General features: G+C 41.5%; 1 protein-coding gene across 2 annotated transcripts in view; it reads right to left on the bottom strand.

Annotated features, from left to right (window-relative positions):
* LOC142444989 (N-acetylated-alpha-linked acidic dipeptidase 2-like) overlaps nt 1-21,618 on the bottom strand; it is a 69,259-nt gene extending 47,641 nt beyond the window's left edge. For both annotated transcript variants that reach the window (XM_075546441.1, XM_075546442.1), the window contains exons 1-4: nt 21,269-21,618; nt 20,472-20,577; nt 4,139-4,325; nt 495-596 (exon numbers count right to left, since the gene is read on the bottom strand). In XM_075546441.1, the coding sequence (XP_075402556.1) occupies nt 495-596; nt 4,139-4,325; nt 20,472-20,577; nt 21,269-21,593 (720 nt within the window). In that variant the 5' untranslated portion in view covers nt 21,594-21,618. The remainder of the gene's footprint in view (nt 1-494; nt 597-4,138; nt 4,326-20,471; nt 20,578-21,268) is intronic.
* Nucleotides 21,619-23,358: the final 1,740 nt, after the last annotated feature.

Below are 23,358 nucleotides of genomic sequence, written 5' to 3'. Positions count from 1 at the left end.
GGGAGGAAAAATAAGTAAATTTATGTCTTTGTATACACACACACACACACACACACATATATATATATATATACCATATGACTGCTAACATTGGAGAGAGAAAAAACACAAAGCATTAAGTTGTTCCATAATTCTGCAACAACAAAATTAGTCTTTCCTGATTCATGAGGAATAGACATGATTGTAATTTGGGAGGAGTTCTTAGAGAATTTTGCAACATCCTCCAAAATGTTTTTTTAAAAAGACAAATTATAAAACATGTCTTAAATAGTGTGTCTGTTGTGAAAAATTCTAAATACAGCAATTTCTAACAATGGTATTTAAGAACTTCTGTGGCATAATCTATAAAATCACACACCAAACATATGAACAAAGGAAAAAGCTCGTAAAAACATCAGTTTTCCTTTATGGATGCAAGACATGTTTAGCAATTTCTGTTTCAAAGAATGACATCTCTTTCCTGGAGGCTTGAGTGAAACATGCCCTTATTTTACCTCTGGCGAGCCTTGTGCTGAAAAAGCATTATACGGTGGTACAACATTTGTAATATTCTCATATCCATCTGGTATCTGTTCATGGTATGATGTTTTGAAAATCTAGCAAGAATTGAAAGAACAGTTCCAGACTGTTATTGAAGAATAATTCAAACATCATCATTATATAGTCAAAGTTATCATATTCAGCCTCTTAGTTTGAGTCTACATACCCTACCCTCTATTCATAGTGTATCCAGCTAACCACCCATTATGATATACTTGGACCAATCCAGAGTTCATTTTCAAGTCCTGCTAACAATGCCTCCTAAGATCCTCAGAGCCATTCTGCTTTCTCATACTGTTAACATCTGTTATAGATTGAATTATGTTCCCCCAAAGTGTGTGTTATATATACTAACTTCTGCGCGTATGATTTTAATCCCATTTGGGAATGAGTTGTCTTTGTTAAGGGCAGCAGTATTAGTGTAGGGTAGATCTGAGTAAACCTTTTTTGAGATATGAAAGAAATTAAACAGGCTGGCCGAGTAGAGCAGGAGGAAAATGAGACTGTCTACTCCCATAGAGAGTTGCAATCTCAGAACCCACCGAAGCAGTTCTACTTTGACCTCCAGGGTCTCTATTAGTCAGAATTAACTCAAGGGTGGTACGTGAGAGCAGGGTAGAGATGATAGAGAAGGATTGATACCCTACATCTCCCAGGAAACAAAACAAAATGAAAAGACAAGATCGTTCCCTCCTAATCAACACACAGAGAAAGCTTTTTCTTAGAAGTGACATCCTGAATTTAGACTTCAAGTCTCCTAAACTAAGGGAAAATAAATTGGTGCACATCACCCACATGCGCTGGTTCTGTTTTAGCAGCTCTAGAAGTACTGACTGGCCAGCACTAGAAAACAACATCTGAATTCAGAACGTCACCATCTGTTACTTGGGCTATCGCATGAAGACTACATCTTTGGCTCCTTGCCTAGTCTACGTCGAACCTGCAGGTAGCCCAGTCTATCTAAAATGCCTCCCTAACCATTCCTCTCTGCTATGCAGAATTTGCCAGTGTTTTGAAGCACAAATGTAAATCCATTAACCCCACTACCATGAAAGCAATTTTGATTCATAGTGAGCGTACAGGACAAGGTAGGGCTTTTGAGACTGTATTTCTTTCTTTCTTTTTTTTCAATCAACTCAGGATTATTGGCATGTAATCCACATAACATACAATTGACGGTATGTTTTGTTGGAAGCAGAGAGCCTCATCTTTCTACTGTGGAGAGTTTGGTGGGTTTGAACCCTTGACTTTGCAGATACCAGTCTAGAACTAAAATACTGAACCCATTGCTCCCTGTAACACCCGACAGGGCTTTTGATAAAATAGCACTGACATCATAAAAAGAATTTTATGATATATCCCAAAATACACCCATGGGTATTGTCTCTCAATATAGCTCATTTTGTATTTGCATTCTACAAATTCAGAAAATCTTTTAGGATTCCCAATAATGCTAAATCACTCCATGTCTCCAAAGCTTTGCCAATACTTTTTCTCCTGTCTAGAATTCTACTTTGCTTTTTCACCTTTGCATATCAACTCTTTCATTTGCATATCAACTCTTTTTATTTGCATATCAACTCTTAGGAAACAGTCTCTGACTGTAAAGGGCCACTCAAGTGGCTCTTTTCCTGGGTAGACAGAGATCCCGATTCATACCTGCAGCATAAGTAACTTATATTTAACAAAATTTGAGTTTTGCCCTAGGTTCCGTAGTGATAACGCTATACCAGCAGTTCTCAACCTATGGGTCATGACCCCTTTTGGGGGGTCAAATGACCCTTTCAAAGAGGCCGCTGGATTCATAACAGTAGCAAAATTAGTTATGAAGTAGCAACAAAAATAATGTTATGGTTGGGGGGTCACCACCACATGAGGAATTGTATCAAAGGGTTGCGGCGTTAGGAAGGTTGAGGACCACTGTTCTAAACCTTCATAATTTAAATATGAAGCTGTCTGCTCCCTTAAGATGTAGTCTTGGAAACTCTACATAGTGTTTCTATGAGACTTGACTCTCTGGCAATGGGTTTCTTTTGGGGGTTAGATGTTTGATCTAAGTGGACACCTGAAGGTCTGTACTGATGAAAGGAAGCTGGCTGTGCCAGAAAGACCACTGTGATATTAGTAGACCTTGGCGTGCTGTAGTGGTGATGGCGGGCGACACAAGTCAATCAATCATGGCTACACAGTGAGGCCCCAATAAAGGGCATGGACAGGGAATTTCCATGAACTTCCCGGTTAGTGAAAGACAACTATGCATGTAGAAGTGTAACATGACGACTTTGGGGATTTGGAAGGTCCATGTTGAGAAATCACCCAGACATTAATCTATGTCTCTCTCCATCTGTAACCCCTTTTCCCTTCAAAAAGCAGTAATCATAAGTATCATTTTTCCAATTCTGTGATTGGTTCCAGCAAGGAGTAGTGGGAGACAGCAGGTTATAGCTAAAGAGGGCTGGGGAGCCATGAGCTTTATGGCTGATATTCTAAAGGGTAGGCAGGACCCCACCCCCAGACTGGTGGTCACCAGGTCAAAAGAGAGGAAGGCATGGAGCCTCTGGGTGACATTCTAAAGGGATAATGAGAAAATCCTAAATTTGGAGTCAACAGTTTATAAGTAAGGGTGTCATGTGACTCCCAAATTTGTACTGGAAATCTAAAGTCATGGGCCTATTTGTCATTTTGGAGGACAATGTCATTTAATTTTGAAGTTGCCCTAGTTGGTGATTAGGCTCAGAAGAAGTGCTGCATAATCAGTTGGTGTAAGAATTGAACAGAAAAATGAAAAGTGGGCATTTATAATGTATATTGATTTATCCTCATAATACCCATCATAGTATTTACCACACTGAATGGAAATAAGTGTTCCAATGTCTGCCCCAATGTCTACCCCACATTCTCAGAAAAAGGAACCATGTCCTACTCTTCATTCTGGCCTCACGAACTAGCATTAAGCACATGTTGTCCATAAAGGACCAAATAAACATGACCTTCAAGTAGATGCTGAGTCAGAATGACCCTGTGAGCATGATAGAACCACCTCTGTGAATTTCTGAGACTGTAACTCTTTATGCAAGTAGAAAGCCCTGCCTTTCTATAGGTACTAAATAATTGGTTTTCCAGTTATTAACTTTAAAAATAATCGATTTCATTCCAAATCACTGTCTATAGTTGGTCCTACATTCCTAATCTTAAACCAAAAAAAGTTGGCATAGAATCAATTTTGACTCATAGTGACAACATAGGGCAGAGCAGGGCTGCCTCATAGAGTTTCCCTGGTTGTAACCTTTATGAGAGTAGACTGCTCTATCTATCACCCTCAGAGTAGCTCGTAGGTTCAAACTGCCAGTCTTGGGGTTGCAGGACAACTGCTTAGCCACTGTGCCACCAAGTGACCTTTCTACTAACCGATTCCTAAAAGAAGATGACAAAATACAAGGGAGCTGCAATAAATTTGTGGGAAATTCCATTATATTTTACCCCTCCCGTGTGAAAATAATTCTATATTAGCTCAGCTCTATGTTTATCCAAAATTGATACATAATGGACATTTATTCCACTAGAGCAAGATAAGAGAACAACAAAAATTCTACATTACCTCATTCCCATGTTCATCCACAATGGAGATATAGTTGGCATTTGTCTCATTAGGGTAAGATAAGAGAACATCATAAGGAACCAGCTTGACTGAGTCTAGTCCAAATTCCTTCCACTGAGTTTGGATTTTCTTGGCAAGCAATAAATTTTGTTCTGTTCCTGCCAGGTGGGGCGCCTTTGAAAAGGAACTGAAATGAAAATAAATGCAAGTGAGACTTCAAGCCTACCTTCAGGTGCACTGCTCATCTTTTATGCATTAAATCATTTAAAAATGGAAATTAAAAGTCCGGACAGATCTGCAGATTTTTCTATACTTCGGTTCCATAGAAAAGAACACATTACAAGGTAAACACGTACAACCAGCAGAGGCCCGAGTCTGGCAAAAGCCCTAGAAGAATGCCACGCCTCAGAACCCAGCGTGGCCCCTCTTACTGCCCATCGGTGACAGGACGGTTTGTAAAAAGATCTTAAGTGTTTGCCAGAAGCCAGTCAGGCACTTCTACGTTTAAATTATTTATATTGTGTCTTTACCCCCCTACACGTAGTAGTTTTCTTGTTGAGTCAAAGGCCCATGCATTTTTATTTTGATATCTCCTAAGGCTCGTTTAAAAGAAAGGCATTGAAACAAATGTGGAAATACTTGAACAACATCATTAATATCATTCACAATTTACATTTTACTGAAGATAAATAAAAAATGCCTATAGGAGTATATCAACAGAGAACTGCCAAAAATTCAAGTTAGATTCAGAAAAAGATGCAAAATGAGAGACATCATTATGCTAAGTGGATCTTGACTAAAAGCACAGAGTACCACAAAAGGCTTTGCCTGTGTATCATTAGCTCAGCAAAGGCATGTGAATGGATCATTAAAAAATTATTGATACCATTGCAAAGAATGGCAATTCCAGAATACTTAATTGTGCACATGCAAAATGTGTTGTACATAGACTAAAGGGCTGTCTATCTATTTGCAGATACTTAATTAAAGACTGAGGAGTGAGCATGAAGTTTTGCCACCCATTCTTCAGAAAAACCAATGAAATAAAACACAAAGGAGTAAATAATAAAAAATTTTAAAAGGAACAGCAAAGTAAAATATCCTTTAAATCCCAATTTAGTTTCTCCTACTGGTCCACTATGAATGGAGCCCTGCTGGCGTAATGGGTTACATGTTGGGCTATTAACTGCACGGTCAGCAGTTGAAAACCACTAGCCACTCCGAGGGAGAAAGATGAGGTTCTCTGCCCAGTAAGAGTGATAGCCTCCCATCTAGCTGAGAAGCAACAAAGTCCACATGGAAGAAGCACACCAGCCTGTGTGATCATGAAGTATCAATGGGTTTGGGCATCAAAGACCCATAACAAAAAATCATATCAATGTGAAATGAATGAGGGGTAGTGCAGAGTGGAGACCCAAAGCCCATCTGTAGACAACTAGACATCCCTTACAGAAGGGTCACAAGGAGGAGACGAACCAGTAGGGTGCAGTGTAGCACTGATGAAACTTGCAACTTGCCTCTAGTTCTTTAATGCTTCCTACCCCACCCCTCACCCCAACTATCATGATCCCAATTCTACCTTACAAATCAGGCTAGACCAGAGCATGTACACTGGGACACATAAGAGCTCGTAACACAGAGAATCCAGCACAGATTAATCCCTCAGGCCTATAATGAGAGTAGTGATATCAGGAGAGGAAGGGGAAGGTAGTGGGAGAAAGGGGGAAGTAATCCCAATGATCTACATATAACTCCCTCTCAGGGGGTTGAACAACAGAAAAGTGGGTGAAGGGAAACATCAGTCAGTTTAAGACGTGATAAAATAATAATTTATAAATTATCAAGGATTCATAAGGGAGGATGGATGAAGAGGGAAAAAATGAGGAGCTGATACCAAGGGCTCAAGTAGAAGAAAATATTTTGAAAATGATGTGTATAAATGTGCTTGACACAATGGATGGATGGATGAATTGTGATAAGAGCAGTAAAAGTCCCCAATAAAATGATAAAATTAATAAATAAAATTTTCAAAGATTTTTTTGTGTTATTTAAAAAAAAAAAAGAGTGACAGTCTCAGATGCCCACAGGAGCAGTTCTAGCCTGTCCTTGAGGGACACTATGAGTCAGAATTAACTCGATGGCAGTGGTTTTTTTTTTGGGGGGGGGGGTTGTTGGTTTTAGTTGCTCCTTCTATGGCTGTTATAGCTCCAGGAAGCATATGTTGACATGGTGATGTCACGTAGAAACAAAAGCACATTTTCCTTCTGTTACATTTTCTTTCGTTTTATAATCACAGGGGAAATTTTCGGAGATGGCATCAGTTAAAGATTCTTCCCCTTTGATTATAAGAGGGTCATATGCCCCTTCCCAAATGAAGCATTTGCCAGCGGGAATAAAATTATCACAATTGGTTTATAGGCAGTAACTCCTGTTGAACAATGGCCAACAGGAGCAGGGAGAACTCTGTCAAGAAGAGAGGGAGTGGTTAGGGAGAAATTCTTTGGCCTAATCTCAAACTCGGGAATTTATTCCTAAATTCTTTCATTGAATTTATAAAACTTCTAAATTTATAATCAACAACACTTCTATTGTCTAAGCTCTATCTCTGCATAAGCCAACTGACCAGCAAAGACATTTTGTGTACTCATCACAGAGAAAGGTAACCCAACAAGATGTTCAAATCTTGGAATAATATCACTGATATCACACGCAAGTAAAATTTTGCACAATATCATCCAATAATAGTAGTAGCAGTACGTTGACAAGCTGCTGCCAAAGGTTCAGGCCAGATTCAGAAGGAGTCATGGAACAAAGGGATATATAATTGCTGGTGTCAGGCAGGTCATGGCTGAAAGCAAAAAAACACTAGAAAGGTATTTACTTGTGCTTTATTGATTATGGCAAGGCATTTGACACTGTGGATCATAACTATAAATAATCTTGAGATTATTCTAGAACGCTTCATAGTGCTTATATGTAATTTTCACATGGATCAGGAGGCAGTTGGGTAAACAAGAGAATATTGCATGGTTTAAAATCAGGAAAGATGTGTTATAGGATTGTATCCTTTCACCATACTTAGTCTGTATGCAGAGCAAATCATCAGAGAAGCTGGGTTATATGAAGAAGAATGTGGCATCGTGATTAGAGGAAGGCTTATTAACACCTTGCCACATGTACATGACACAACCTTCCTTGCTGAAAGTAAGAGGACTTGCAGCAGTTCCTGACAAAGATCAAGGATCACTACTCAATGTCAAGAAGATCAAAATCCTCAAACTGGACTCATAGTTACATGATGATAATTGGAGAGAAGGTTGAAGATGTGAAGGATTTTATCTTGCTTGTATCCACAATCAATGCTCACAGAAGCAGCGTTCAAGAAAGGGCCAAATGATAAGTTGCATTATGTAAGCCCGCTGCACAAGACCTTTACAGAAGATTGAAAAGCAAGGGTGTTACCTTTGAGGACTAAAATGTGCTTGACCTAAGTCATAATATTTTCAATTTCCTCATATGCACATGGAAGTAGGATATGAATTATGGAAGACTGAAGAAGAATCAATATATTTGAATTGTGGTGCTGAAGAAGATCAAAATTACCACTGACTGCGAAAAAGGCATCTAGCTTAGAAGAAGTATGGCTCGGGCGCTCCTTAGAGGCAAGCATGGTAAAACTTCGTCTTAAATAATTCGGACAACTTGTCTGGAGAGATCAGTCCATGGAGAAGGAGCTCATGTTTGCTAGGTGGAGCGGCAGCGACAAAGAGGAGTCCTCAACCAGATGGACTGACACAGTGGCTGCATTGATGAGCTCAAGAATAGGAACACTTGTGAGGACAATGCAGGGCTGGACAGTTTCATCCTGTTGTGCATACGGTCACTAAGGGTCAAAGCCAACGAAGGCACCCAACAGCAACCACACTCTATGAATGCTTGTTAAATCAACTTTCCTTATCTAAAACCTGATTTTCTCCCAGGACAACGCCTCTCCCGCAACCAGCTTATTTTCACTTCCTGACATTTCAGCAAGGCCAGAAGCCTAGACAGATGTCACCATTACTGGCCATTGACTCAAATATTTCCCAGCCTTTTCTATTTTGCAAATAAAAGAATCACTATTTTAACTTGATACTAGTCCCTAAAATTCACCTACAAGCTTAATGTAAAAACAGAAATTCCAGCAGTATTTTTGGGTCAGAATTGTGAAATTTATTCTAAAATTCATTAGGAAATGCAAATGATTTCTAATAGTCAAAGCAATGAAAATAAATTAGAATGTTAGCTTTACTTGATTTACAGATTTACTATCAGGTTTCAGTAATCAAGGTATTGTTGAGATTTACACATCAATGGAAGAAATTATAAAGTCCAGAAAAAAATATATGTTGATAATGCTAAGTTATTACTTTTTACAAAGATATTGAAGCAATTAAATACGGGGCAGTTATTTTTCAATAACTGATGAAGAAATAATTCAAAGTTTGCATTAAAAATAATTGACCCTTACTTCACACACATAAAATAAATCATTGATTAAAATGTGTGCTGAAAGGATAAAATTCTTAAAAGAAACAGTGGAAGAAAACCTTCACCAATCTCTGGTAACCAAAATTAGGACAAAAAGATTGAATTGTACTGAAGACACAGTGTGGGAATTCCACCTGATCTGATCCCACCACACCGAAGCAAAACATTAAGGAGGTGCAACAGCACAGCAAGATAAAAAAAGCAACAAAGTCCCTAGGGAATACCAAAAATTGACTTTGGGGCCAGGGCTTGGTATCCCAACAGACTGGACTGAAAAACAATCCTAAAGGCCAACAAACAGTCCTTGAACTAACTACAAACTTTTCTTTCCTGTTGCGTTTTGTTTTGTTTTTTAATCATTGGCATTTTTTTATTGCTTTATTTTGTTGCTTGGTTTTGCTCTGTCTTGTTTTTGTGCGTGTTATTATCTCCACAGGTCTATCTAAATAAGATAGGCTATATGAACAATCTGGAGGAGAAAACAACAGGACAGACAGTTCCAGGGGGACATGAAGAGGGGGAGGTGGGGGGATAGGTAGTGGTGTTAACAAACCCAGGGACAAGGGAACAACAAGTGATCCAAATCGGTGGTGAGGAGGGTGTAGGAGGCCTGGTAAGGCGTGACCAAGGGTAATGTAACCAAGAGGAATTACTGAAACCCAAATGATGACTGAGCATGATAGTGGGACAAGAGGAAAGTAAAAGGAAATAGAGGAAAGAGCTAGGAGGCAAAGGGCATTTATAGAGGTCTAAATAAAGGTATGTACATATGCAAATATATTTATATATGAGGATGGGAAAATCTATATGCATATATTTATAGGTTTAGTATTATGGTAACAGAAGGACATTAGACCTCCGCTCAAGTATTCCCTCAATGCAAGAATATTTTGTTCTATTAAACTGGCATTCCATGATGCTCACCTTCCTGACACAATCACTGAAGACAAAGCAGGAGAATAAGCAAATGTGGTGGTGAAAGCTGATGGTGTCCAGCTATCAAAAGATATAGCATCTGGGGTCTTAAAGGCTTGATGGTAAACAAGTGGTCATCTAGCTCAGAAGCACTAAAGCCCACATGAAAGAAGCACACCAGCCTGCGTGATCACAAGGTGCCAAAGGGATCAGTTATCAGGCATCAAAGAACAAAAAGAAACCTATCATTGTGTGCTCACCTCCCTGATATGATCGCTAACGACAAATGGGTGCATAAGCAAATGTGGAAAAGAAAGCTGATGGTGCCCGGCTATCAAAAGATATAGCGTCTGGGGTCTTAAAGGCTTGAAGGTAAACAAGCAGCCATCCAGCTCAGAAAACAAAGCCCACATGAAGAAGCACACACACCAGCCTGTGCGAGCATAAAGTGTCGAAGGGATCAGGTATCAGGCATCATCAGAACAAAAAAATCATATCATGGTGAATCAGTGGGGAGTGCAGAGTGGAGACCCAAAGCCCATTTGTAGGCCACTGGACATCCCCTTACAGAAGGGTCTTGGGGAGGAGACGAGCCAGTCAGGGTGCCATGTAGCAACAATGAAACATACAACTTTCTTCTAGTTCCTAAATGCTTCCTCCCCACCTCTCCCCACTATCATAATCCCAATTCTACTTTAAAAATCTGGCTAGACCAGAGGATTTACACTAGGACAGATGGGAACTGGAAACAGGGAATCCAGAGTAAATGATCCTTTCAGGACCAGTGATGCGAATGGCGATACTGGGAGGGTGGGGTGGAAAGGGGGAACCGATTACAAGGATCTACATGTGACCTCCTCCCTGGGGGATGGACAACAGAAAAGTGGGTGAAGGGAGACATCGGACAGTGTAAGATATGACAAAATAATAATTTATAAATTATCAAGGGTTCATGAGGGAGTGGGTAGCGGGGAGGGAGGGAAAAAATGAGGAGCTGACGCCAGGGGCTTAACTGGAGAGCAAATATTTTGAAAATGATTAGGCCAATCAATGTACAAATGTGCTTCACACAATTGATGTATATGTGGATTGTGATAAGAGTTATATGAGCCCCTAATAAAACTATTTTTAAAATACAACATAAAAAAAGATTGAGTTGTAAAACAAAAATTGGCCAACTGGACTTTACCAAAATAAAAAGTGTCTGTTCTTAAAAATGCCAATAAAAAGGCAAAGCAGTTTAATGAGATAATAAGAGAAAACATTCATAAAAGTCTAATAAAGGACTTACATGCAGAATATACATAAACTACTCCTAACACTCATGAATAAGAGAAATACATTTTTAATAATATCTTTGAACAGAAACTTCCTAAAAGATATGTAAATGTCCAATAAGCACATGAGAAGGCACTTAACATCATCAGCCATCTAATTGATTCGGAGCCAATCACCAGGTTAGCAGTCCCGCAGGTACCCTATAGAGTCACCAGGGCGGCATCCAGAAATCCCATCCCAAACCCACAGACACAGACTTGGTTTAGACTCATAATAACCCGCTATGGGGTTTCTGAGGCTGTAAATCTTTTGGGGAGCAGATAGTCTTATCTGTGTCTTTCAGAGGTTGGTGTTTTGAACTTTTGACCTTGCAATTAGCAGCCAACACACAACCACTATGCCACCAGAGATTCCCAGGGTTCAGCTAAAATCAAAACAACAATACTAAGAGATGGCCAGGTTGTGGAACAACTGTGGCACTCGTAACACAAGGGATGGTAATGTGAAATGGCACAGTAATTCTGGAAAATTGACATTTTCTTTAAAAGTTAAGCATATATTTATCACATCCCACCTGGACATTCCAAAAGAAATGAAAACACAGGCATAGCCAACTTGTCTATTTAGACAGATGTTTATAGCAATTTATTAACAATAGCCCCAAACTAGAAAACAAACACAAAGCACATCCCCCATCAACTACAGAGATACTATAGGCAGTTCCCAATTTATAACATATTTGAGTTAGGATGAATTGAATTTATAACCAGCTATTATCTGTGTTTTGTTATGTCTTTGTAGCTTATCATAAGAAATATTTACTGCATACAGTCATAATACTGATGTTATCTTTCTCATGGCCTGACACAGGCTTTGGTATTCTCCATTGTCATATGCATGTGAAAGTTGGATATTGGAAAAGGAAGATCATAGAGGAAGCCATGCACTTGAACTGTGGTGCTAGAACAGTTTATTAAAAGTACTATGGGCTGCTAAAACAACAGACTGATGTGTGTTGGAAGAAGTAAGGCCAGCATGTTCCTTAAAGGCAAGAATGTCAAAACTTTGACATACTTTGGACATACTGTCAAGAAATTCCAGTCCCTGGCAAAGGCCATCATGTTTGGTAAAGTGGAAGGGCAGTAAAAAAGAGAAAGGCTGTCATAGAGATGGACTATCACAGAAGCTTCACCAATGGGCTCAGGCATAGAAATAATTGGGAGGATGGAACAGGATTATACATTGCTCTGTTCCGTTGTATCTAGAGTCTTTAGGGGTCGGAGCTGACTCGATGGCACCTAACAACAACAAAAACATCCTCAGATGTTCACTGGTCGATCTTCAAAGCTCATTAGATAATAACAGGCAAGGATAATGACAACTTTTAACAATAATAATGAAGAAGTATACCATTAATTCAGATTAGATTAACAATGGGATTACCATGGAACCTCATGAGAAGTCAGAGAGTACCTGCATATGAATACAACAGAATGATTCTTGGCTATAAAATAATAAGCAAAGGAGAGACAATATGTCACCTAGGTAAGCAGCACGTACTGGGAGCTCTGTGGTGAATAGTGAGTCCCAGTTTCAAGGAGGACTAGTGGGAGGATTCAGGTAAATGAAAACACCCCGACAACAACGTGGGCTGCTACCTCTGTCCAGGAGGCCACCCTCTCCCACATCTGCCTTGGGACACAGCCCCCAGAGATCAGCAACCTCATCCCTGATTTTTCTGGACCCATGCCAGCCATACTGCTTCTACATGCCACTGCCACCACCGTCACCACACTGATTGCCCCCACCCCCACCCCCAGACTGTTCACCAATTCAGGACTTGGACAGTTGTCCCGCTGAGACCCCCACAGCCACGGCTGGACCCCACCCAGCAGCTGTCCACACGCAGCCTTCCCCTAGGGGAGTTATCCATTTCTCCCGCCTTTCCCCTCCCTCCATATTGCGGCGGCCCCACCGCCAAGCTCCGATCCCTGCATCCATCCACCAAACTCCAGGAACCAAACTGCTATGGCTGCCAGGGCCTTCTGCACCATTGCCTGAGACCCCTTCATCCCTGAGGCATCTGCATCTAAGCTGACTGCAGGGCACAGAGCTAGCCACTTCCTGGGCAGCGCAGCTCAGCACTTCTCCAGTCCCTCCCCAGCCACAAGGAGCAGTGTAGGGTACACCTTTGATCTGGAAGACATCCATCCCCAACATCTTGCCTAACTCCAGAACCCAGGGAGAGTTGACACAGGCCTGGCCCACACCAGCCACACTATCTCAGACTACAACGTGGCCACCACCCACCGATTGGCCCTCCTCAGCCTTATTGTTATACCCACAGCCCCTCCCCTCCTGCCACCCACAATAGCAGAAGCCTGTCAGCACAGTGCTTCCCGTTTGCAGAAGTGACATCTCCCACAAGTGCCTGGTACCTCCTCCCTGTGGAAGCTTTCCCCTGGCGCCTGTTCCAGGGGCAGTGGGGTTATTCCCACCTTCACTCAGCAACTCCTCCCATGGCAGCGAGGCCTCCCACACCATTGTCTTCTATTAGATGCCTTTTTTAAAAAAGGCTGCAAATCATTGCCTGACAGCCGAGACCAACCCAGCCCAGGGACATCCAGACAGTATCCAGCTTCACTCCAGTCACTGAGACTCTGCACCACAGTTGGGACCCTGTATACACAGCTGTCTGACCCACCACCATAGCAGTCCACAAGCAACCCTCAGAAACACTCTTTCCAGTAACACAGAGAAAGAGCTCAGGGCCCCTTGGTCTCCCAGAAACCTGGCAACCACTTCTAAAAAATTGTCATGTAAACAGCAGCATACCCTAACACTCTCAACCAAAAAAACCCTAGAAAGACAAAAGACAATAGAAGAGCTAATGATGCTCATAGAAGAATCCGATGTGTGTCTGCCATAAAAAGAAATTTCAGAATGCTGCTTGGAGTAATACAGGATTTGAGGGAAGCAACACAGAACAAGGATGTAATGATAGAGGACATGAAATCCTCAATGGAGGGGATGAAGTTCACACACCGAAGGTAAACACAGGAGCTAACAGATGAGGTAAGAGAAGCTACACTCATGATTACAGATCTTACGAACAGACTAGAGAAGGCAGAGAACCATACCAGTGATCTCGACAACAGCCAGGCAGAATTCAGAAAACAAGAGAGACAGTCAAATAAGATAATAAAAGAGGCAGAAGAAAACCAGAGATCAATAACAGATGCTATGAATAGGAACAATATTCAAATAAGTGGTCTACCAGAACAGGACACAACAAAGAAGTTGATGGCTAAATTAGCCACGGAATTTCTGGAAGCAAACATTCCCACCTTAATGAAGGAGAATCAGGCACTCATACAGGAAACAGAGAGGACACTAATTAGACTAAACCCCAGGAAGAACTCACCAAGACATAAAATAAATTATCCAACATCAAGGAAAAAGAAAATTTTATGAGCAGCAAGAGAAAGGCAGTCACATATATGGGTGCTCAAGTAAGAATATAATCGTACCTGTCAACACAAACCATTAAAAGGGGAGAGAGTGGAGTAACATTTTCCAAAAGCTGAAAGAAAAAAAAAAACACCAGCACAGGAAACCTCTATCCAGCCAAAGTATCTATTAAGATAGAAGGAAAGCTAAGGGTCTTCCAGGATAAGGGAAAACCCAAAGACTACGCCATAAGATACCCAAACCTGTGGAAGATCCGCGCAGACTCACTATGGTGTGAAGACCAACGTCCAAACACAATCAGGTGACCACCCTATAGCCGAACTCCATCCTATAGCTGAACTCCATTTGGAAATCAATGTGCCAATAACAATTACCAAGACAACACGACCTCAGAGGGAAAAGAAGGCAAGAATGAAGCCCCATACACAAACACAGCACACTCATATGAAACCAAATCCTAGGCATTAGATGACAGCGATGAATCCACAGATCATGATAATAACTCTGAATTACAACAATCTCAATTCATACATTAAAAGAGAAAGGGTAACAGACTGGCTCAGAAAATATAATCCATCAATTGGTTGCCTGCAAGAGAAACATCTTAAGTGCAAAGACATAAATAAACTAAGAATAAAACTACCAAAAAAACTAGCATAAAATATAATAGACAAATGGCAACTTACAAACAGCAGAGATTGCAATCCTATCTCCGACAAAATTGACCTCAAGGTACAAACTATAAAAAGAGACAAGTAGGGTTACTATATAATGCTCAAAGGATCAGTAAACCATGAATCAGTGAACACATTAAATATATACACACCAAATGAGAGACCATGAAATTCATCAAACTATTCAAAAGATGAAAAAAGAAATCACAGATTCAATAATCATAGTAGGTGTCTTTAATACAACACTATCAGAGAAATATAGATCACTAGGAAAGAATCTCAGCAAGAAGGTTATAGAGCTAAACAATACAATTAGACAAATGGACCTGAAAAACATATAGCGCTTTCCAACCAAACTAAAAAAAAACCCCAAAACACATTCTTTTCAAACGTTCATGGCTCATTTTTTAAAATAGACCACATGCTGCTACACAAGTCAAGTCAGGTCTGAGTAAATTCAAACTCAAACATCCTTTTTGGATCACCACACCATAAAGCTGGAGATTAATAAAAGGATGACCAGAAAAACAACTGAAGGATGAATAACGATCTTCTGTAACATGAATGAATACTGTCCCAGATTAGAGAGCAGTTTAGAAAGTTTCTAGGTACAAATGAGGATACAGTGCATGAAAACATATGGGATACTGTGAAAGCAGTTATCAGAGGTAGCTTGATATCAATAAATGCATATATTAAAAAGGAAGAGAGACTTATGACTGACACACTATCACAAAAGCCCAGAAATTAGAACAGAGTGAACAGAACAATCCCTCCAAAAGCAAAAGAAAAGAAATAATAAAAACCAGGGCAGAGTTAAACCAGTGGGAAGACAAAAGAACAATACAAAAGATTAATGCTGCAAAAAGCTGGTTCTATGAAAGGATCAACAGAACTGACAGACCGCTGGTGAACCTAACCAAGGAAAGGCAGGAGCCAACATCAATAGCCAGGATGAGCGATGAAACAGGGGAAATCATAACAGACCCCATATTAAGATTAAAAGGGTAATCACAAAGTACTATGAAAGTCTGTATTCTAATGAATTCAGCAATGTGGAAGACATGGACTAATATTTGAATAAACAGTTCCTCCCTAAACTATCCCAGATGAACATCAAGAATCTCAACAGACCCATAGCAATAGAAGAAATAGATATGGTTATCAAGAAGCTACCAACCCAAAATGCTCCCGAACTAGATGGTTTCACAGGAGAATTCTACCAAGCATTCAGGGAAGAGCTGACACCGATCCTCCACAAATTATTCAAGAACATAGAAAACTCCCAAACTAATTCTATGAAGCCAGTATAACTTTAATACCCAAAAAGGACAATGATCCCACAGAAATAGAGAGCTATAGACCGATATCTCTCTAATGATATTAGATGTAAAACTTCTTACCAAGATATTGGCCTAGGGAACACATAGGCTCACTGCACTAGGGAAGGGTATACACACAGGTGAACTGGAAATCGACAAATGGGGTTTAATAAGAATAAAACACCTGTGTTCTTCAAAAGACTTCACCAAGAGGGTAGTAAGGCAGCCCACAGACTGGGAGAGCATTTTTAGCAATGGCACAACCGACAAAGGACTTATTACTAAAATCTATAATACTCTCCTGGCATGCAAAATGAGGAAAACGAGTAACCCCTGAGGAAGTTTGTAAAAGAACTGAAAAGAAGTTTCACTAGGGAGGAGCCTGTTTGGCCAATAAACCTATGAGAAAATGCCCCCAACCATTAGCCATCAGAGAAATGCAAAGTAAAACACCCATGAGATACCACCTAATACCTTTGAGGTGAGCCCAAATCAGAAAATCAGAGAACAACAAAAGTTGGAGGGGGTGGGGCAAGATAGGATCTCTCCTCCACTGCTGGTGGTCGTGTAGATATGTACAGCCTTTATGGAAAGCAATCTGGCGATATTTAAAGGAAATGGAATTTGATCTCCCTTATGACCCAGCTATCCCTCCACTGGGCATATACCCAGAGGAGGTAAGAAATAAAACACCACCAGTCATCTTCACTCCAGTGTTTATTGAAGTGCAATTCACAATCATAAAGATTTGGAAATAACCTCAAACCATTGAAAGATAAGTGAAGTAGTAAACTCTAGCATATATACACAATGGAATACTATGCCTCACTAATGCATGGATAATCACATGAAACACACCGTTTCATGGGAAGAGTTGGAGGAAATTATGCTCAGTGAGGTCAGCCAATCACAAAAGGACAAGTATAACATGAGTCCCTGAGGTAAGTATAATCTGCACAGTAGGTATAGAAGAAAAGACACTTCTCTCACAATATAAGGTTGAGAGGTACAGGCAGTTGGGTGGAGGTCAGACTCAAACCCAAGGAGGTACATGTGAATCCAACACAAAGAAGGGAGAAGGGGGAAAAGGGGGAAGAAGAAAAGGGGGGGGGGCAAAAGTGAGATGATGACATGGGGAGAGCAGGTCAGTAACCCACGCAGGAAGAGAGTATTAGTTATGTCTCCACAGAATTGGGAGTGTTCATATAAACCACACTACGACTCACGAAACCATGAGAGCAACATACCACGTAGAGGAATGCATGAGAAGATCGGGCTACAGAGTTGGCCCCGACCAGAGCCAAACTGACAGAGAGCAACACTAAACCTACAAGTTTAGTGGAAAGGGACCAACATGTCACACCCACATGGAAGCAAACCAAGAAGGAAAGAAAGGGACAGTTGGCCTAGATCCTATATTGCTTCAGGCTAGGAAGGACACCTCCAGGAATTCCTGCAGGACCAGGGGAGATAGTCATAAAGGTCAGTGGACAGACCTGGAATTATGGGGTTGTTTTTCCCCTTTTTTCAATCTTTTGTTTGCTTATTGTTTGGTCTGTGTCATTGTTGGTTTGCCTATTGTTGGCCTGTGTCATTGTTAGTTTTTCTATTGTTTGGTCTGTCATTGTTGGTATAAGCCACCTGAATATCAGCTGAGGTACCCAATTTTACTACAAAAACTGCATTAAAAATGTGCTGGAAAACTCGGCTTATACATGAATATATATGTTATATAAGACAGATATGGGAAGCAAGCTTGAGGAGAAGGCAATAGGACCCAGGGTCCCAACGAATCTTTGGGGGAGAAGGTGGGGGTGCAGTGAGCAAATAATGCCACAGACAGGGGAACAACTAGGGAATTAAAATCAACAAGGAGGATGTGGAGATCCTGTGGGTGTCGGAGCAACAGCAATTCAGCTGAGGAAGTACTATGAGGTGGAAGTAGGGGAACATGATGGTTGGACAGGAGGAAGGCCAAAGGAAGCAAAGCTATGGATAGAGGTGTAAGCAAAGGTGTGTACAAACATAAATACATTAATCCATAAAAAGAGGTATTGGCCCAGGTACATATATTTATACGGCAATGCACTGAGGTAGCGGATGGACTTCAGGCCTCTGTTCATACCCTCCCTCAATACGAAAACGCTTTGTTCTACAAACCAGCATTTTGTGATGCTCACCTCCCAGCACAATCGCTGAAGACAAAATGGATACATAAGCAAATGTGGTGAAGAAAGCAGATGGTGCCCGGCTATTAAAAGACATAGCATCTGGAGTCTTGAAGGCTTAAAGTTAAACAAGCAGCCATCGAAGAGTGAAGCAACAAGCTCACATGGAAGAGGCACACCAGTCGGTGTGATCATGAGGTGTCATTGCGACCGGGTAACAGACATCAGAAGACCCATAACAAACAAGCAAACAAACAAAAACATATTGTTGAGAATGAGAGGGGTCGGAGCAGAGACCCAAAGCCCATCTGGAAACAAAGGAGCATGCCCCCATAGAGGGGTCACAGTGAAGGGATGAGTCAACCAGGGTGCAATAAAGCACCGATGGAACACACAATATTCCTCTGGTTCCTTGAGGCTTCTTCACCCCCCACTATCATTACCCCAGTACTACTTCTCACTCTGGACTAGACCAGAGCAGGTACACAGGTATAGAGAAGAGATAAAAGCTTACGACATATGGAATCCAGAAACAGGAATGGGAAGAGCAGTACCAGAAGGACAGGGGAAAGAGTGGGGAGAGCGGCGGAGGAAGGGAAATCCAATTCCAAGGATCGACACATAAGCACACACCCCCCTCTAGGGAGAAGAACAGCAACCATGGGGTACGGGAGACAGCAGTCAGTATGAGATATGAAAATGACAATAATTTATAATCTATCAAGGGGTCACCAGGGTGGCAGGGGGAAGAGGAGCTGATAACAGCTCAATAGAAAGTGAATGTCTAGAAAGAATGATGGCAACATATGTACAAATATGCCTGATATAATTAATGTATGGATTGTAATAAGAATTGTTAAGAGTCCGAATTAAATGATCTTTTAATTAAAAAAACAATAATAAATAAGAAGCTACTGATACTTGCAAGACTCTGGATACAACTCAAAAACAAATCACTATCTTAAGGAAAAAAGCCAGTCACAAACTTGTGCATAAAGTATGATTAATTGACATAAAATACCAAAAACTAATGCATCTATAATGATAAAACGAATCAGTGGTTACCCAAGGCCAGGGCTGACACATGGTAGATTGCAAAAGTCAAGTAGAAATGTTCTACATCTCGGCTGTTAGCTAAAAGATCTCCAGTTCCAAATTACCATCTGCTACATGAGAGAAAGACGAGGCTCTCTATTCCCATAAAGATTTACCATCAGAAACCACAGAGAGTAGTTCTGTTGTGTTTTATAGGGACAAATGAATCACAACCAATTTGATAATGAGTGCTGGTGGTCTGCTTAGTGTTTACATCTGTCAAAACTCTCAGTTTGTAGGGTTTTGTGTGTAAATTATGCTTCCATAAACTGATTAAAAAATAATAATCTCCATTTGAAAGCCTAGACACAGAGATACATGTCATTTCCTTTAAGCAATTCGTAATCACTCCCTCCCATACACACCCCAATTTCAACTTTTTCACCCTGTGGGTTTACACTGATCCTTTTTGCCTTCATTTTGTTCTATTTGTGAACGCTTAGAGCTGCAAGGTGGAGTAGAAGCTGAACTTGTAGCAGACAGAATCTGAATGGTTATCTTTCTTCTATAACCTTGGGCCCAATATGCCTCACACTCTCCCTGCCACAGCGTGAAGAATCAACTGGCTGTTATCAGACACCAAAGCTCGAGGGACAAGGGAAACTCAGTTGCAGTCAATGTTACAAGAAATTGAAACATCTATTAATAAACAACCAGGAGCTGTTTTTTTTCTCCAGATTAGGATGGAGAACTGCTCCATTAACATTAAAATGTACTTCACCCTAAAAGTGGTTGAGGAAACATTTGAAGCTATTATAAGAAGTAATGCCATGCAATCTCACGCAAAGAAGATTGCCCAGATAAAAAGAAACATTATTAACATTGCATCTCATTCTACGTTATTTTCATTTTTGAGATCAAACATTCAAAACAGGCTTACCGGAGGAAAGATTTAATGTTTTCAGCTTTCATTTCGGATACCAGTTCCTGGCGCACACTTTGATGGGAAGTGGGTGTTTCTTGGAGAGGCTTATTTATAAGCCAACCTAGGGGAAAGCCCACCACACATATTAAGTAGCTTTTAGCTTGTTTTTAAACCCAGAAGCCACATTACAGCCCTTCAGAAATAGATCGTAGTGAGTTTTAAAAAATAAGTAAGTGCGGACGAAGTTCTAATTCTGATGGTAAAGTAATTTGGAGTTGGGATAATAAGCATTAGTAAAAGAATGTTCTTTATTTTTCTCATATCTCAGGGAACAACCCGCTCATCCCTTCTTGTTTTTCCCTCATATAGTAACCACTATTTATTTTAATGGATGACAAAGAAAGGGCACTCTCTGCCGCATAGTCCGTCCTGTCTGGGGGGTTACAGGGTGGAAGTTTTGACTCATTAACATTGCTTGGAAATGAACCCAGCGTTTTCTTCCGAAGCTGAGAAGCAGTATTAACTCTTTTTCCAACAACTGGTAACATTACTTGGCACCCAACTGAGTACTGAACAAATGCTGATTGCAGCCACATTTGTTCTCAGGGAGGCCAAAATGTTCTGCAGTCAGTTTCCGGTTTAGCAGAAGTCTTAGAATGCCCCAGAAAGAGATCAACTGGCCCTGCCAGGCAAACTCAGCCTACAGCCTCGCTTTATGGGCGGTGTGCAGGGCTTAGAGCTGCCAGCAGAGAGGGAGGGTCTTGGAGAGATCTGGCAGCCCAGGGTCTGGCGAAAAGGTTCAGAACACTTACCTGCTAGCAATCCCACCAAGAAAGATACCAGCACTGCAGCCAAGCACAGCCAGGCATATAAACGACCTCTGGATTTCGCCATGGCTTCTTCCAGACTGAGCTTGGGGCGCCTGCGGGGGTCGCGTGTGTCTGGACTGGGAAGAAGCAGAGGAAGGCGCTCAGTGGCCCAGGGAGTGTCCAGGTTGCTGGGGAGCAACAAAGCCCCGCCTCCTCCTTCCAGATCTGTCCAGAGGGCCAAGCAAAACCGTGGTGGTCTCTCTAAGGGAGAGAGGGATCCCCACAGGGTAGGGGACGCCCTCTTCCAGTTTTCTGGCAAATTATTCATTTAAACCCAGGGGAAGTCTGCTAAATGCTAAACATGTCCCCTACTGGTCTCCGAGAGAATTTCCCTTATCCTGCTTTGTGCCACTCTCCCAGAGCCCTCTGAGCCTGTAGTGCCTTGATGGCTGTGTGTGTGTGTGTGTGTCTGTGTGTGTGTGTGTGTGTGTGTCTGTGTGTGAGAGAGAGAGAGAGGTAGAGACAGAGAGAGAGACACGCTAGGAATAACATGCACGCACTGTGTTCATTATCTAGAGGGGCTCTGATGGCGTAGGAACCACTACTCGTTGGTTACTGGTTGGCCTGCAAGCAGCAAGGTGCTCAGTTGGTAAATTACCAGGCGTTCTCCTACAGGAAGTGGTCAGTGTCAGAAAGTCACGGAGCAGTTCCACCCTGCCCTGCAGAGGTCGCTGGGAGTAGGTCTCGACTCGATGGCAGAGTTTTGGTTTTTAGTTGGCTGATTATCCTGTTTTACTCCCAAATTCTCCTTTCTTGTTTCTACCTGGTCAAATTCTAAAAGTATTTATGGTACTTGAAGTTCTAATCTGTCCTATTGGATAGATTAGAAAGAACCCAGGCACTACACAAATACTAGGAAGTCAAAAAGAAGTGAGAAAAACCTATCACCCCAGAACTATCGATCGTCCTGTTAGCAAAACACAGGCAGGCAAAGGTGATGTTAACAAGAATCTTAAGGGGAGGGAGAGGTGGAGAACTGTTTCCCCACATACCTGTCCAGGGCAAAGGAAGGTGAAGGGCAGATAAGACACATTTCCTTATCAATGGAAGAGGACAAAACCCAAGCAGTGGAGACATTCCAATCCAAGGCAAGCCTGTAGGACAGGGTGGAACTGCTTCTGTGGGTTTCTGAGGCGACATCTCTTTACTGGAGTAGAAAGTCTCTCGTCCACGCAGCGGCTGGTAGGTAGCAGCCCCAAAGGTAACCTACGGTACCACCCAAGCTCCCATGGAAGAGACCAGACATAATGGAAAGGCTGGGTTGAAGGAGCCGGGATGTTCACCGTGCCCTCGCAATAACTGGCTAGACTTTGGGGTTTGGGGTCCAGAGAAGAGCACAGCATAAAGGAACCAGATAGAACAGACAGAAGACCTTCCAGAAAGCCAGGTGAACGGTCCTCCGTTAGCAGAATAAAGATTAGGATCAATACTCTACCAGGCCCTTTAGACTAGCACAGCCCAAAACCACCAGCTGCTCCCAGAAAGAGAAGACTCTCTGCCCCCACAGTCTCCAGAACCCCCAGCGGCAGTTCTACCCTGTTTTATAGGGGTGCTAAGAGTAACTTTTTCAGGACCTTTTGGGCTTCTTTTCCAAAGTATCTCCTTCAATAAACTCACTCTCTCTAATTCTGGTCTAAATTCAGTCCCTCCCCTGAAAACTTTCTTGCAAGGGGAACAAGAAGAGTAGAGTGGTTAGACTTGAAACCTTGAGCCACTTCCTGGTGGCTAAACCTCCACACCCAAATTGGTTCTAATCAAAATCACCCTATAAGGACTTTTTACTCCAAAGGCATTCTGAGCCTGCAAATCTTTACAGAAGCAGAAAGCTTCATCTTTCTTCCCAGGACCAGCTGGCAGGTTTGTACTCTTGACCTTGAGGATAGCAGCCCAATTTACAGCCCACTACACCACCAGGAGTCCTATTTATTTCAGGGGAGTGCCTCCGGGCTGGGAGAGGGTAAATTGCTTCAATAGCTACTCCTCTCTCTAGCGCCATCTTTCTCTCTCGCTTTTATTTTGGTTTTTGTAAATAT

This window comes from Tenrec ecaudatus, chromosome 4 (genome assembly GCF_050624435.1).
Source record: "Tenrec ecaudatus isolate mTenEca1 chromosome 4, mTenEca1.hap1, whole genome shotgun sequence".
In the NCBI taxonomy this organism is placed as follows: Eukaryota; Metazoa; Chordata; class Mammalia; order Afrosoricida; family Tenrecidae; genus Tenrec; species Tenrec ecaudatus.
Note: the sequence above shows the minus strand (reverse complement) of the source record. Positions and strands in the feature narration are given on the sequence as shown.